Genomic DNA, 14,305 nt, shown 5'->3' with positions numbered 1-14,305 from the left:
TGAGGCCAGAGGGCTCCAGGCTCCCCTCTTCCCTGAACCTACCCTGGCTCCGTTTTCCTTCACTCCTAAACATTTTAGACACAAATCGAAACAAACATCACCAATAGCAAAAACGACTTTTTTTATTGCAGTAGCTTGTGGGTGTCCCGGATCGTACGCAGAGGAATGGCAGGGTCCTCAGCTCTGGGGGCCGTTCTTAAGAGCCTCTGGCTGCATGCAGGGGACAGCCCGGGTGCCCAGCTGGCCTGGGGCAGGTGTTTAGTGGGCTGGCACAGGCTGGGGGGGCTCCTGCCCACTGTGGGCAGGACCCTCTAGCCCGTTCTGCTCTGACCCTGGCTCGGGCTCAGGGTGCTCCAGAGCCTGCCGGGTGTCAGCTTGCCACAGCTGCACCAGGTCCGTGGGGGTCTTTCCTGCCTGGGGGAACCAAGCGGAGATCTGGTCACTGTTTCAGGTTTGTACCAGGAGGTTCCCTCATCTAGACCAGGGGTTCCAACCAGGGGCAATTGGCAATGTTTAGAATGTTTGTGGTTGTCACAATCAGGTAAGTGGGAACTCCTGGCATTTGGTGAATAGAGGCCAGGATACTGCTTTAACATCCTATAATGCACAGGACAGTTCCCTCACAGCAATTATCCAGCCCAAAATGTCAATAATGTCCTGGTTGAGAAACCCCCACCCACTGCCTCCCCATATCTTCCTGACTTTCCCTTTATCCCCTTAGTCTTTCTTGAGTCAGGGGGGCCCTCCCATTCCCCCCTCTTTCGTGATTGCTCCAGACCCCAGAGAAGAGCTTGGACTAGGGGACGTAGGACCCTGAGAGAACTCCAGGCCCACACAGTGTGCTAGGGGCGGTCGTGCCAACCAAGCGCTCAGGTTCCTCCCAGCTGTGTTCCTCCATGTCCCTCCCTGGGCCTAGACATTAGGACCCCCTTTGATCTACTTGGGGGCCTTTGGGAAGTCCTCTTACTGTCCTTTCTGGCCCTTCCTCTGCACTTGCACTCTGGACAGAGATAAGCATAGAGGGAGCTGGGAAGGTGGGTGGGCCCCAAATTCCCAGGGGTCCAGAGAGACCCTCCACTGTGAGTGTGCTCTGAGGGCAGGCTGAATCTTGCTCAGTTCTGTATTTCCTCTGAGTGCCTAGCACAGAGCCTGGGTGAGTGGTGCCCACTAATTACTGAATCAGGGAAGCAATGAACTTACTAGGTTCTTGGTCATCATGTCAGCCCCATGCAGGAGCAGCAGTTTGATGATTTTGTAGCGGTTGAGCCTCACAGCATCGTGCAGGGCACTGTCCCCTTCCTAGAGCCAATGTGACACTCAGTATGGCCCACGGGGGGCATATGGGAGCCCTCAGGCTTCCTGCACCCCCAGGATTGGCTGAGCAGAAGGGAAGCTGGACACTCACTCTGTCTTTGGCATTGATGTCCAGGCCCAGGGATAGAAAGTGCTGCACGATCTCCACGTGCCCTGTCCGGACTGCCACATGCAGGGGGGTACTCAGCAGCTGTGTGGGAAGGAAGCAGGAACTGCTGGCTGAAGGGGTCTGGACTGTGGTGCCCCTGGGAGGGAGGCTGTCCTAACTCCAGCCTAATCCCTTCCCCAAGTCCTAGTGCCAAGGCCTGAGCCCTGCAACGACTAGGAATGCTACAATTTCCACCATCCTATCCAATGGTCTACCTTGGAAGCATTAGGTGCCTCGTCCTCTGGGAGGCCTTCTATGGTTTCCCTCTCACCCAGCTGTTCACTCCTCTGCCCTTCTTTTAATAATTATAATAGATGCCATTTACTGAGAGGTAACTATGTGACAGGTATGGCAAAAGCTTATAAAACATCAGCCTTATGCTGAATAAATAATTTACATACACTGCCCCATCTAATTATATAAGAATTCTGTAAGACATGTGACAGATAAGCCACAGAGGCTCAGAGGCTGTCACTAGTTCAAGGTTACACACAAAGGCATGAATGAATAGAAAAATGGTGGACGAATAAACAAGCGAACAGATGAATAAATGAATGGATGGATGGATGGACAGATAGATAAAGGATGAAGAAGGATGGCACGGATGAACAAATCCCGCATCGTTTGGGTGATCCCAAAGCCCCCTAAATAGTGGATTTCTTCTCTTCCCCTCTCCTCTGTCCTTCCTGCTCCCATCCCCAGATGGTGGTCCCCAAGGACCTACAGGTGATGGCCCCTCCGTGGGCTCTGCAGCCCCTCTAGAAACCAGACCAGCTCACTATCCTCCTGCTTCCTGGGCTTTTCTGTTCTCTGCCCCTCGCCCTCCCTCCCCAACCACCTAATACCTATGAGCGTTATTGCCTCACCTTGTCCCTAATGTTGGTGTCTGCTCCTCGGCTTTGCAGGAGCTTTACCACCTCCAAGCGGCCCCCGCGGCAGGCCCAATGCATGGCTGTGCAGTCCAGCTGGAAGGGAAAGATGGGGCTGGAAGGGAGAAAATGCCCTGGGGGAAAGGACCCCGGCCAAGAGGGCAAGAGGAATCGAAGGAAAGGGGGCAGGGAAGGGGCAGGGGCATGCCTGTGCCTGGGCAATGGACCAAGCAGAGCAGGAGAACCCTTGGGTCCAAGCCAGGTTTACAGAGGATGGCCCCAGGCCATACAACCTACTGGAGGTGGGGCCTGGCCCCAGAGGAAGCCTGTTTGTCTTCCAGGTTGGCACAGGTTTGCAGGGAGAGGGGGTCTACTGGTGCTAGGCCCACCTCCTACCTCCCGCCCAATACGTGTCTCTTGCTCACCCGATCCTGGAAGTCCACAGTGGCCCCACGGTCCAGAAGCTTCTCCAGGATCTCCATGTGACCTTCCAGGGAAGCTCGATGAAGTGCTGTCCGGTGGAACTGTCCCCAGAGAGACTGTCAGGGCCTGATCTCTGGCCTCAGGCTGAGGTCAGGCCTTACCCCATTTCGATTCTGAGCCTTGTGCTAGTAACCCATAGCTTCCATGTTTGGCAGCTCCTTCGTGTTCTATCCAGACCAGCCTTGGAGCTCGCTTATGCCCTGGGAACTCTGACCTTCTCACTGTGCCCCACCCCCAAGCACATCAAGCTAGGCCTTGACACGGGCTGTTCCCTCTGCCGGCAATGCCCATTTTTGCCCTTACTTTCTGAGTGCTTGATGAATTCTTGCTACTCCTTCAAGAGGCAGGGCAGCTCAAGTGCCATTATCTTGAAACCTCTAGGCCAGAGCTGCCCCCAGGGGACCCAGAGAAACAGTGAGAGGGGATTGGAAGGCAGGCCAAGTCTTACTAGACTCTGTTTCCCCTGAGTGCCTAGCCCAGGGCCAGAAGGGGCAGGTGCGCACCCATGACTGATTCAAGGAAGAAATGAACTTTAGCATTTTGCTTTGGTCTCTTGAAACACTCAGGCCAGGAGGCATATCTTCCCACAGCCAAGATCTGGCTGTGTGCCAGTCTCCCTCTACTCTCAATTCTGGTCTTTCCTCTTCTGCACTCCCAGCACCTGGCACAGTGCTCAGAGGTGGGAGGTGTTTGGATAGACCGAGAGGACTGAGACTCCCGAGTCTCATGGAGCGGAAGGGCCATGTAGTCTAAGCCCACAATGATGCAGGCTGCAGAGGGTGACCATTAAGTTGCTTAATCCCGGGAGATGAGTGTGAAAGAGCGCTCCGCCAATGTGAAAGGCAGTTTCAGGGAAAACAGGAAAGTGTGAAGGGTGATGGAAACGTTTTGAAAATCGTGGTGATGGTTGCACAGCATGGTAAATATAATTAATGCCACTGAACTGTACACTTAGAATGACTAAAGTGGCATATTTCATGTTATATGTATTTAGCCACAATACAATAATAAGTTTTAAAAGGAAACGTATTATACAATGCGACACAAAAATAATATCATATCCTAGCATGTGCTTTATAGTTTTTTCCTTCAGTCAGTAAATACTAATCGAGGCATTAATATTCCATTTGATCCCCATGACGTGTTCTGAGGGAAGAAGGCCATTTTACAGAGGAGGAAACTGAGACACAGAGCTAGCTGCAGGTCACATGGTTAGGGAGTGATAGAGATGGGATTTGAGCCCCAAATTCTTGGTTTGGGCTCTTTTTTTACTTAATTCCATTCCTCTTTCTTCCCTAAAAGACCACATGATATTTGTTACTCTGGAGGTAGTTCAAGTTGAAAAGGGCCTAAGGATTTAGGTAAATTCCTGCATGGGCAAGGCGGCATCCCAGAGCTCTAGGCCAGAGCTGCCCCCAGGGGACCCAGAGAAACAGTGAGAGGGGATTGGAAGGGCCCCCCTCCCAAAGGACACCCAATGCCTGTTCTCAAACAGGCCCACAAGTGGGCGGAGTGGGGGTGGCAACTCTGAAAGGGAGGCAGGCCCAGGTGCAAGTAGAACATCACCTGATCACAGGTGTCCGGGGAACCCCCATCGGCCAGGAACTTCTCAATGACCTTCATTTTCCCCTCCACGGCCGCTTTCAGGAATGTCTCCTCTTCCACAGGGCCAGTCTGGAAGGCATGAAACCAGTAATGGAAGGCTGCCCTGCAGTGATCAGAGGCCCTCCTGGGCTCCCCATGCCCCCTGCCGACACAGGTGTCCTCCCCAAGACCCTTACGATCTCCTCGGGCTCTGGAGGTGGTTCCTGGGAGGCCATCAGTGCTTCCCGCTTCTTCTGCTTGCGTTTTTTCCGCAGCTTGATGAGGTTCTGGATCCCACCCACGTCGATGATCTCCCGCCGAAGATCTAGGGATGTCTTGCGCACACGCTCTTGGCCCTGCATGGAGGTGGCTCATCAAACCCCATGCTGGGGCCTTGGGGTCCCTGAGCTAAGCTGGGGGAGGAGGATAGAGAGAGCTTCTCAGGAGAGAGAGAATCCAGGTCTAGCTCTCCTGCCCAGGACTAGGAGAAGCAGATGAGACCAGGACACAGATGGGGATCAGGGGACAAGGGGAGACTTGAGGGGACTGCGTAGAAGCTGCCAGCTTTGAGCCTTCATGTAGTTGAAGGGTAGGAGGAGGGAATCTCAGAGGTAACCCTCAGCCCAGGCCTTCAGAATAGAATCTGAATCCTCAGCTTTCCATGCAGTTTCATTTGTGTGTGTGTGAGATCACAAAAGTAATATAGAAACAGGGGTGCCTGGGTGGCTCAGTTAAACTTGTGCCTTCAGCTCAGGTCATGATCCCGGGGTCCTGGGATGGAACCCCGCACTGGGCTCCCTGCTCAGCGGGGAGCCTGCTTCTCTCGCTCCCTCTGCCCCTTCCCCCGCTTGTGCTCTCTTTCTCAAATAAATAAATTTTTTAAAAATTAAAAAAAAAAGTAATACAGAAACATAAAAGGTATGAAGAGGAAGCCCTTCTCTCCCAGAGGTAACTTCTATTATGGCTTGGTTGATGCCCTTCAGACAAGCATCCTATGGGATCATCTTCCACGATAGTGCTCTGGAAGCTCTGGTTTCCTCGTACCAGCACCGAGGTCTCTCCAATCAGCACACACAACCTCCCTGAGCCCCTTAACATGGGCATGGTGCCCTGCTGTATTGCTACCCAGTCACCTGGGGCTTCCAAAATGAGTCCATCCCCTGGGATCTTGTACACATGCAGATTCTGACTCAGCAGGTCTGGGGTGGGGCCGAGATTTGGCATTGCTAGCATGATCCCGGGTGGGGGTTGCTGAGATAATGGTTTGCATACCTCACTAGGGGGAGCAAAGCCATAACTGCCTGTCCTGTCCCCTGAGCGTGGAGGTTGGGTTCCCCTCACACTTACCTTAACCTTCTGTAAGGCCGGACTCTGAGCCCCGTGGTGCTTCTCATCCTCCAACACCAGCATGTCCATGGGCAGCTTCTGCTGGGCAGTTCCTCGGAGTTTCTGGTGAGCCAAGGAGAGGATGTGCTCCAGGACCTGCCCACAGCACCCAGGGAGGCAGGTAGCCTCTCCCCCAACCCACTCCAAGGAAAGCCCAAAGACCTCCTACTGTGTGACCTCAGAGCCCTTCGGAGCCCCACTCCTGACTGGTCCTGGAGCGCCCCTGGCCAGAGCCAAGCTCCCCATAGTTCCCCAACTCAACCCTACCCCAAGCTCAGCTCAAACACCTGCCCACTGACGGTCGTGTGTCCTCAGCAAGACAAGTTCAAGGGCTACTGGAATGAGTTTTCATGAAATTAAATATATTCACCTTTCAAAGCACTGAGATGATGATGATGATGGTGGTGATTTCTTTGTTGCCATTAAAAATTCACATTGATGAACTGATTGTGGTAAGAGTTGACAGTTATTTTTTAAATAGATTCATGTGTCAATTCAGAAATTCGGCAACTCTCAGATACCAACTTTTTTTCTCAGATTCTACTGCTCCATGAAATCCTGGGACTGGGAACTTGTTGTCAGGGAACCCGAGGGACGGGAGCCACAGCTACGTAGCCTTCAGTTTGAAGGGACTCCTAGCATTCCCCTCATTTTCATTGTAATTAGATGGGTGAAACTCCTTCCAAGTCTCCTCTCCATTTGTAGTTTTGACTTGCCTGGACCACTTCCTCATGGGCTCCTCCTCTGTTTTAAAGGAAGCCACTTTTTGCGAAATGCTGGCACCCCATCTCTGTGGGGAGTCCAGATGGCGGCTGGGGAGGAATGGCCACCCTTACAGAGCTCTCAGCTGCCTTGTGCCTTTCCCACTGAGCTCTGGTGGTATACTCCTCCAGGGCTGATTTCCCAGGCTGCTCCCTTCCGTGCTGGGCTTACATGGTTTGAGGTGTCCCCAGTGTGGCCTCACCTGAAACACTGCATCTTCTTCCCGGAACGAGGGATGACCTTGGGCTGCAGCTACTACCGCATGTGGGACCCTGGCTGGGTTCCTCATGGAGCATCCAGAGGGTGGGCTTGGGTCATAATCATTTTGGTAACCCTAGCAGCTAGGTCTAGCATATAGCAGGTGCTCAGTGAATGTTGGAGAATAAATGAATGAATGAGTGAATGGATCATGACAGGGGGCGCTCAGCATCTCTGCCCACCCCTAAGTCCTCAGTGATGACCTGACCTTGTGTGCGCCCACGACAGATCCCCAGCCCAGGGGCTTCTGGACTCTCCTTCGCCTCCCACACCAAGAAGGGGGAGCAGGCTGGACAGAGGCTCCCCTCTGAGAACCTTGATGGGCTGGGACCTGCTGGAAACACCTAGAGACTCTCGGGCTCACTAGACTCTCTAATCCTTTGCTGCAGATTTGTCTTTGGGGGCTGACATACAACAAGAACTCAATGTTTATTGAACTGGGTGCTAGTGGGTGAAACACAACAAAACAAACTCCCACCTTACTTTGTAGATCGTTGTGCAGATTAAATGAAACGATGCCTGCACAGAGCTTAGCATGGTGCCGGGCACGTAGGAGGTATTTGGTGGGAAGGCTGGCTCTGTGGGCACCCAGTGTCCCAACAGCCCTGCTGCTATATTTGTTGGGTGAATGAATGGATGAGGACTGCTCCGTGTCCCTTGCTGAAGGTCTCTGTGTCCAGCGGCAGGACTCCAGAAATGGCACTGCAGCATGACTCACCTACCTGGCCCCAGGGGAGAAGTGGCATTCCTAGAGATCCAGGGGTGCCCCAGCCCAGCCTCAGCGGGTTCAGCCCAAGCTCCTCACCCACAAACCTGCCCCCTCCCCCGCCCCTAGTCCTCATCTCTTCTTCCACCAGAGTCCTGGTCCTTCCCTCTTCCTCACTCCCATTCAGTCACTCTTTTTTTGAACGGAGCCTACCTCCAAACTGATTTATCTCCTCCCTCCCATTCCTGTTAGGGCCAGTCTTTCCCCTCCAATGTGTCCTTCTCAGGCTGTCCAAGCTGCCTTCCTAAAATAGGTCAGATGGCACCACTCAGCCTCACTCAGCAACACTTAGTGTCTCCCCACTGCCCAAAGAATAAATATCTTTCCCATGGCCCTCGCTGGTTTGTGCCCAGCCTTAGCCCCTACCTACTATCAGACTTTCTCACAACAGTCCCACCATCACTCACCCCAACTTTAGTGCCTGTCTTTTCCTTAGCCTGGAATTCCCTCCCTTCCTGATCTCCACTCACCAGCCTTGAAGGCCCCACTCAAATGCTGTCCCGTTCCCAAGAGTCCTTGAGCACCCACAGTCAGAGCGACTCACCTACTCTTTGTGCCCCTTCCCTGCTGACTTAACAGCTCTATTTCACCACTGCTTCACTCTGCCCATTTCTCTGTGGACTTGCCGCTGACGGATGCTGGCTAGAATGACTGTAGGGCTGGTAAGGAGGCAGGGGCTGGCCCTACTGACCCTCTTATTCCTCACAGCACCTGGCACTTGGCAGAGCAGACTCTAAGTCAAATACCAGTTTAAACAGAATGAAGAGTAGACAAGCCTGCACCTCCCCCTTCCCCGACTTCTTTATCCCAGAGAAAATGCAATTGCCCAGAGCTGCATGCTCCAAAGGCCTCCCCAAGTGCAGCTGGTAGTCCTGGGAAAACCCATGCTTCCTTTTCCAGGACCCCTTCTTCGCTCTGCTCCCAGTCTTTATTCTTCTTCAGGGACCAAATGCTGGAGTTTCTCCCGTCTCAGCAACTCCCCCCAGCAGCTGGGAGATCTCAGGGCTCCACACTCCCACCTTCTCTGGCAGCACCCCGGCTGTCCTACTCTGTGCAGCCTGGCCCGCTTCCTCGAGGCCCAGGTGGGTGGAGGATCTCAGGAGCCCAGCTCGGCTCGCCCACCCCACTGTCTCTCAGTTCTTGGGGTTGAAGCCTCAGTCTCCTACTTCCAGCTGCTCCCTCCACCAGGAGCACCCTGGAGCTGGAATGGAGCCATTGGGCCCCTGGGGACCCCTGCCCTCCTTCCCACTGCAGATGTGTCAGCCAGGCTCTTAACTCCTTTGATAGTAGAGGTGGATCTCCTTAGAATCCCCTGGGGTCCCCACACCCGTGCCCATACCTCATTCTCTTCTTCCTGTGCCAGGCGCTCCTCAATAAGTGCCGTGGCCCTCTGCACCGCCTCAGAGCCCTCCATGGTGCCGTCTATAACCAGCGTGTGCAGGCCACAGGGCCTCGGGGGCTTTATAAGCCAGGCCACCCACCCCCACCCCGCTGGGCGCCTTTGCCATGAGCTCACCGGCCCAATTCTCCACCTGCCTCCCCGACCTGTCACCTTCACCCCGGGCAGCCCCAGGGAGCTGGGGGAAGCAGACACAGTTTGCCCCCACCCCCACCCCCTGGCTTATTGGAACTGAAGAGCCCAGTGCCCCAAAAGCAGGGCTGCAGGAAGGAGCCCGCCTAGCCTCTGTCCTGAGTGCTTGGGTCCAGCTGGGCCTTAGCCCTGGCAGCTGGGCTGCACAAAGGACCCACTGGCTGCCCCTAACCCTGATGACAGTGCCACCTGCTGGACGCCTGGAAACTGCCCAACCAGTGCCAGTGAGGGGAACTGAAAGCCAACGGTGGGGACCCAATACAGGTCTGTGTCCCCAGCTGTCCTGTGAACAGGCTCTGCTTGCTCCGCGGTAGGGCAGACTCTGCTATGTCTGGGCTGGAGTGTCAAGGTGCTGGGCAGGAGTCAGGGCAGGTGCCTCCCTCTTTGCCCACAGCTCATGCGGGCCTTTGCCTCTCCGGGGTCCCACAGCGCCCCCTAGTGAGGCATCACTGTATGTGGCTGCATGTCCATTAGCCTCTGACAAACAAGTTTTGCAGAGGCAAAACTTAAAAGGTCTTGCTTCAAGAATGGTGTCAGGAAGCCACCTTAAGAGGGCCAGAGTGCGGGCGCCTGGGTGGCTCAGTTGGTTAAGCGACTGCCTTCGGCTCAGGTCATGATCCTGGAGTCCCGGGATCGAGTCCTGCATCGGGCTCCCTGCTCAGCAGGGAGTCTGCTTCTCCCTCTGACCTTCCTCCTTCTCATGCTGTCTCTCATTCTCTCTCTCTCAAATAAATAAATAAATAAATCTTAAAAAAAAAAAATTAAAAAAGAGGGCCAGAGTGCAGTACCGAGTCCGGGTGACGACCAGCTCCTTCTGATCATCCTTTCCTCCTGGTTTCCTTGTCAGGCCACCCCGACCGGGGTCTGGCCATGCTTGCTGAGAAGGAAAATCCTCTCAGTGGAGAAAAAGCAGCCCTGAACTTGCTCAGCTCCACACCTAGAACTGTGGGAGTGAGCCCCGGGCCGCCATGACCCAGGTTTAACCTGCCAGTGAGCACAGACGCCACAGCTCTGGAGTTCCGGAATGCTCACGTGGCTCACCCTGAGCTAAACCACCTCATCAGAGGTCCCCCTAGAACGATACGCACACTTTCCCCGAAGGAAGGCCGGGCACTGGCTCCTTTTTCTCTCTGGTTCCCTTGCTGGTAAGCGGACACATGCTCAAAATCTAAATCTGTCCAAGATTTTGCTTTCACATCCCCCAGGGTGCAGTGCAGCGTCTCCAGGATTTGGGCGCATACCTCAGCCCTGAGGGCCCGGCTCGGGGGCTGCAGCAGGCGACCAGCACCCCCCGCTACAGGAGCAGACCAGCAGATTACTAATGCCACCTTCCTGAGACGCGGCCTCTGCTTTCAAAGCACGTTCACATCTGCTATATCCCATTTAATCTTCCCAGCAACTGAAGGAAGAGGCAGGGCAAGAGGCATCTCCTCCACGTTAAGAATAAGCAAAGTGAGGGGCGCCTGGGTGGCTCAGTCGTTAAGCGTCTGCCTTCGGCTCAGGTCATGATCCCAGCGTCCCGGGGTCGAGCCCCGCATTGGGCTCCCTGCTCGGCAGGGAGCCTGCTTCTCCCTCTCCCACTCCCCCTGCTTGTGTTTCCTCTCTCGCTGTGTCTCTCTGTCAGATAAATAAATAAAATAAAAAAAAAAAAAAGAATAAGCCAAGTGGGCTCAGAGGTTAAGGGTTTGTCCTGAGAACCCGAGAGAACACAGGGCCTGGAACGCTAGGAATTCAAAGCTCCCCACTGTCCGTTGCCACCCCAGAACTGGCTCCACAGCGGGGCCGGGGAGCCCCCAGGCAAAGCTAGGCGAGAGAGAAGGAAGGAGCAAAAGGCTTTATTGATAAATATGCAGATATGTCTGTACACAGGGACCTGTGGTGGGCCGTGGCCAGGCTGCAGACCCCCCCCACCGCTTGGGTTACAGCCAGGACATGGCCCCGTGCAGACCCCCGCCTCAACAGCGCAGCCGTCCAGCCACCCGCCCGCTCCACCTCTGCCAATTGTGCTGGGGGGCAGGGAGAGGCAGAGGCCGGCCTCAGGCTCCCTGCCCCTGGGGCTCACGGGCCATCCCCTCCCCTCCAGGGGACCGGCACTGGGCCCAGGGCAGAGTCAGGGAGTGGGGGCAGGCGCAGGGGACAGCAGCTGCTTCAGACCCTGAGCAGAAAACCGAAGTGAGCACAGCCGGCAGCACCGGAGGACCGATCTGGGCTCCGGGGGCCTCCGGGCTGGCGCTCGCGGCTAGAACCTGCTGCGGGAGAGAGGCAGGGTGGAAGGCCCCCGTTCGCCTTTTCTCCGACAAGGCTGGCAAAGCCTGTGTATGGCAGCACTGCTTCCTGGGTGCGGGGCCCTGGGGGCCCCGGGGGCCGGCGCCTGGGAGTCAGGGCCCCTCCACGGCTGGCCCAGCAGCCACGCGGCCGGGGGCGCCCCTGAAGAAAGTGGCAGCACGCGGAGGCAGGGTGGGGGCACCCAGTGCTCAGCCGGGGGGGGGGGGCTCTTCGCCCCGCAGAGGCCTCCACAGCCTCTCTTCCCGGGGGTCCGCGGGCTCCTCAGTCCTGGGGCGGCGGGGGCTGGTTGATGATGACCTGGATGACAAAATCTTTCTGGATCTTGGTTTCCTGGAGTCGTGTACGGTCTGTAAGCAGCTTCCCGGAGAAGAACCACCGCTGCCAGGATGGCTCGATGCCCTCCTGGGTGTGCAGCTGCCTCTTCAGCTGCCCCACTGTGTCGGGCAGGCTGGCGCTGAGCCTCACGTCCTTGCCCGTGGAGAGGCGCACCTTCAGGGGGAACTCGCGGCGCACCCCGGGCGTGGGCTCAGGTGGCTCCAGGCTTTCCTCCTCCATGTGCTCCAGCAGCAGGTTCACAGGCGGCGACAGGCAGTAGATGGGCAGCTGGTAGCGATTGCCCAGCTCATCATAGCATTCACAGAGGGTGCCTGGGTGAAAAGCGGGGCAGTCAGAGTCTGCTTGGGGAGCCCCACATTTCCCACGTGGAAGCCCTGACCCCCAATGTCACTGTAATTTGGAGACAGGGGCCCATACGGGAGTCACTAAGGTTAAATGAGGTCATCTGGGTAGGGCACCCATCCAACCGGTGTCTTCTTAGCGTCTTTCTAAGAAGAGACAGTGGGGCACGCTCTCCCAGTTTGTACGTGAGGACATAACAAGCAGGCGGCCATCTACAAGCCAAGAAGAGAGCCCTCACCAAAAACCAAATCAGCTGGCACCTAGGTCTCGAGCTTCCCAGCCTCCAGAACTATGAGAAAGAAATTTCTGTTGTGCAATAAGCTACCCAATCTGTAGGGGTGTTTTGTTAGAGCAGCCCAAGCAAACTAATACACCTGTTCTGGCCACCCCACAGTCCCTAAACCCACCCTGCAGTCAGGTCTCTCTGGGATAGGCAGCTGGGAGGAGTTCAAGGTAGAATCAGGAAGATGTGGGCCGGCATCTTGGCTCTACTAGGTACTGGCTTGTTCAATGCTGGCAAACTATGTAACTTTCCATTTGCTCATTCAACAACTCTTTCCTGAGCACATGTGCTGGGCGCTGGGGTTCCCAGGATGAATGAGAAAGCACGGGCCCTACTCTTCATGGCTTATAGCCTGGGGGGTCCCAGTTTCCTTCCTGCACTATGTATTGCACACAGTAACATACTTGTCGTGTCTTGAGCACCTACTAAGTTCCAGGACTGGACTAAAGGCTGTTCTGCATATCTTGCTGAGTCCTAACAACCATCTTATGAGGTGGGTATCCCCACTTTACCGTTGTAAGTTCCTGAGACTTTAAAATCCAGGAGCTTCCTGCTCAGGGAGACACTACCAAAAACAGAGACATTTGTTAAAACCCAGGTCTGTGACTCTACAGTTCACTGTGACCCTCTACTTTACATTGCCCCATAAGGCTGTTATGAACTTAAATGAGATACTACAGTAGAAGCTTCTAGCTCAGTGCCCAGCACATAATAACATCCAACAGAAGGTTAGTGCCTCAGATGTTCTGTGATCCCAAAGTACCCTGAGCAACGCTAGCTTGCTCTCATCACACTGCTTTGAGGTCGGTTGGTGCCTTTCTATCCCTTCATTAGACAAGCGGGGTCTGGGTCTCACTTTAGTTTTTGTCCCCACTCCTGGTGCATGCTCAGTAAGGGCTGCGTGAATCAACAAGCAAATGGCTACCCTGGCCACCTAGCAGCTTGGATAAAAACTCCTAATGTGTGGCTGGCCACCGGCCCTCTTCTAGCCGAAGCAGCCCGACGGCCCCCAGCCCAACAGGGAGAAAGCCCGGCCCTGCCTGCTCACCATGAGGCAGGGTGATGCTGGCTCCATCCAGGATGGCCTGAGCCAGCTCATGGTCGTTGGCCTCGGCTGCATAGGCGGCGGCCTTGAGGGCGTCCCAGATCTCCTTGCGGCCCTCGAAGGCAGGTGCTGTGTCCCAGAACTCATCCCGTTTGCTCCGCAGCTGCCCGTCAGTCATGGGGTAGTCACTCTTCCACTTCAGCCGCTCCTTCTTCAGGGGCTCATTGCGCCCTGGGCAGGACGGGAGGGAGAGGCTGAGTGCCTCTGAAGCCAGGCTGCGGCCCGCTCGCTCTCCCGCCCCTCCCCTGCCAGCGCCCTCCCACCCCTCCCCTCCCCAGCAGTGGCTCCGAAGTATTCCGGTCTCAGGGCCCCTTCCTGGCAGCGTCAGGGAAGAGTCTGGAAACTGCATACACCCAACCTGGGGACGTAAACAATTTTTGTCAGCAGAGCATGCATCGCCTCCTTCTTTGATTATAAAGGCGTACATGTTCAGTAGTCTTAAAAACCTGGCAAGAATGCCAGTGTGTGAGAGGAACTGGCCATTTATGGGGCAGGGCGGGTGCTTTAAACCCACTGCTCATCTGGTCCGCAAAACCCAGCAGATGGGCCCACTGAGGCCAGGAGAGCCCATCATTTGCCTGAGGCCACACGGGTACAGATTCCACACAAGACATTCTGAGTGCTGAGGCCACCCTCCGTCTGTGCCATGCTGCCACGGGGGAAGAAATGACTGCAGAATTCCACTACGCAGAAATAACCATCGTTGACACCTAAACATATTTCCTTTTCCCCCATTTCTCTCAATATAGTTGAGTTGATATTATTTTTTTAAAAGACTTAGAGAGAGAGATC

At 55.2% G+C, this 14,305-nt stretch overlaps 2 protein-coding genes across 2 annotated transcripts in view; both read right to left on the bottom strand.

The window, feature by feature from the left end:
• Positions 1–104: 104 nt before the first annotated feature.
• On the bottom strand, positions 105–9,093 carry ANKRD2 (ankyrin repeat domain 2). Its single transcript, XM_035026431.1, is given in 10 exon segments — positions 105–414; positions 1,201–1,299; positions 1,406–1,504; positions 2,329–2,427; positions 2,757–2,855; positions 4,381–4,488; positions 4,596–4,754; positions 5,746–5,847; positions 8,910–8,999; positions 9,001–9,093. Coding segments are annotated over 10 exon segments (1,089 nt in total). The 5' UTR covers positions 9,079–9,093; the 3' UTR covers positions 105–258.
• Positions 9,094–10,980: 1,887 nt separating this feature from the next.
• Positions 10,981–14,305, bottom strand: part of UBTD1 (ubiquitin domain containing 1) — a 54,236-nt gene continuing 50,911 nt past the window's right edge. The window contains exons 2-3 of the mRNA XM_035026419.1: positions 13,457–13,684; positions 10,981–12,094 (exon numbers count right to left, since the gene is read on the bottom strand). Coding sequence (XP_034882310.1) covers positions 11,709–12,094; positions 13,457–13,684 — 614 coding nt within the window. The 3' untranslated portion in view covers positions 10,981–11,708. The remainder of the gene's footprint in view (positions 12,095–13,456; positions 13,685–14,305) is intronic.

Source organism: Mirounga leonina, unplaced genomic scaffold, assembly GCF_011800145.1.
Source record: "Mirounga leonina isolate KUSES-001 unplaced genomic scaffold, KU_Mleo_1.0 Mir_114, whole genome shotgun sequence".
In the NCBI taxonomy this organism is placed as follows: Eukaryota; Metazoa; Chordata; class Mammalia; order Carnivora; family Phocidae; genus Mirounga; species Mirounga leonina.
Note: the sequence above shows the minus strand (reverse complement) of the source record. Positions and strands in the feature narration are given on the sequence as shown.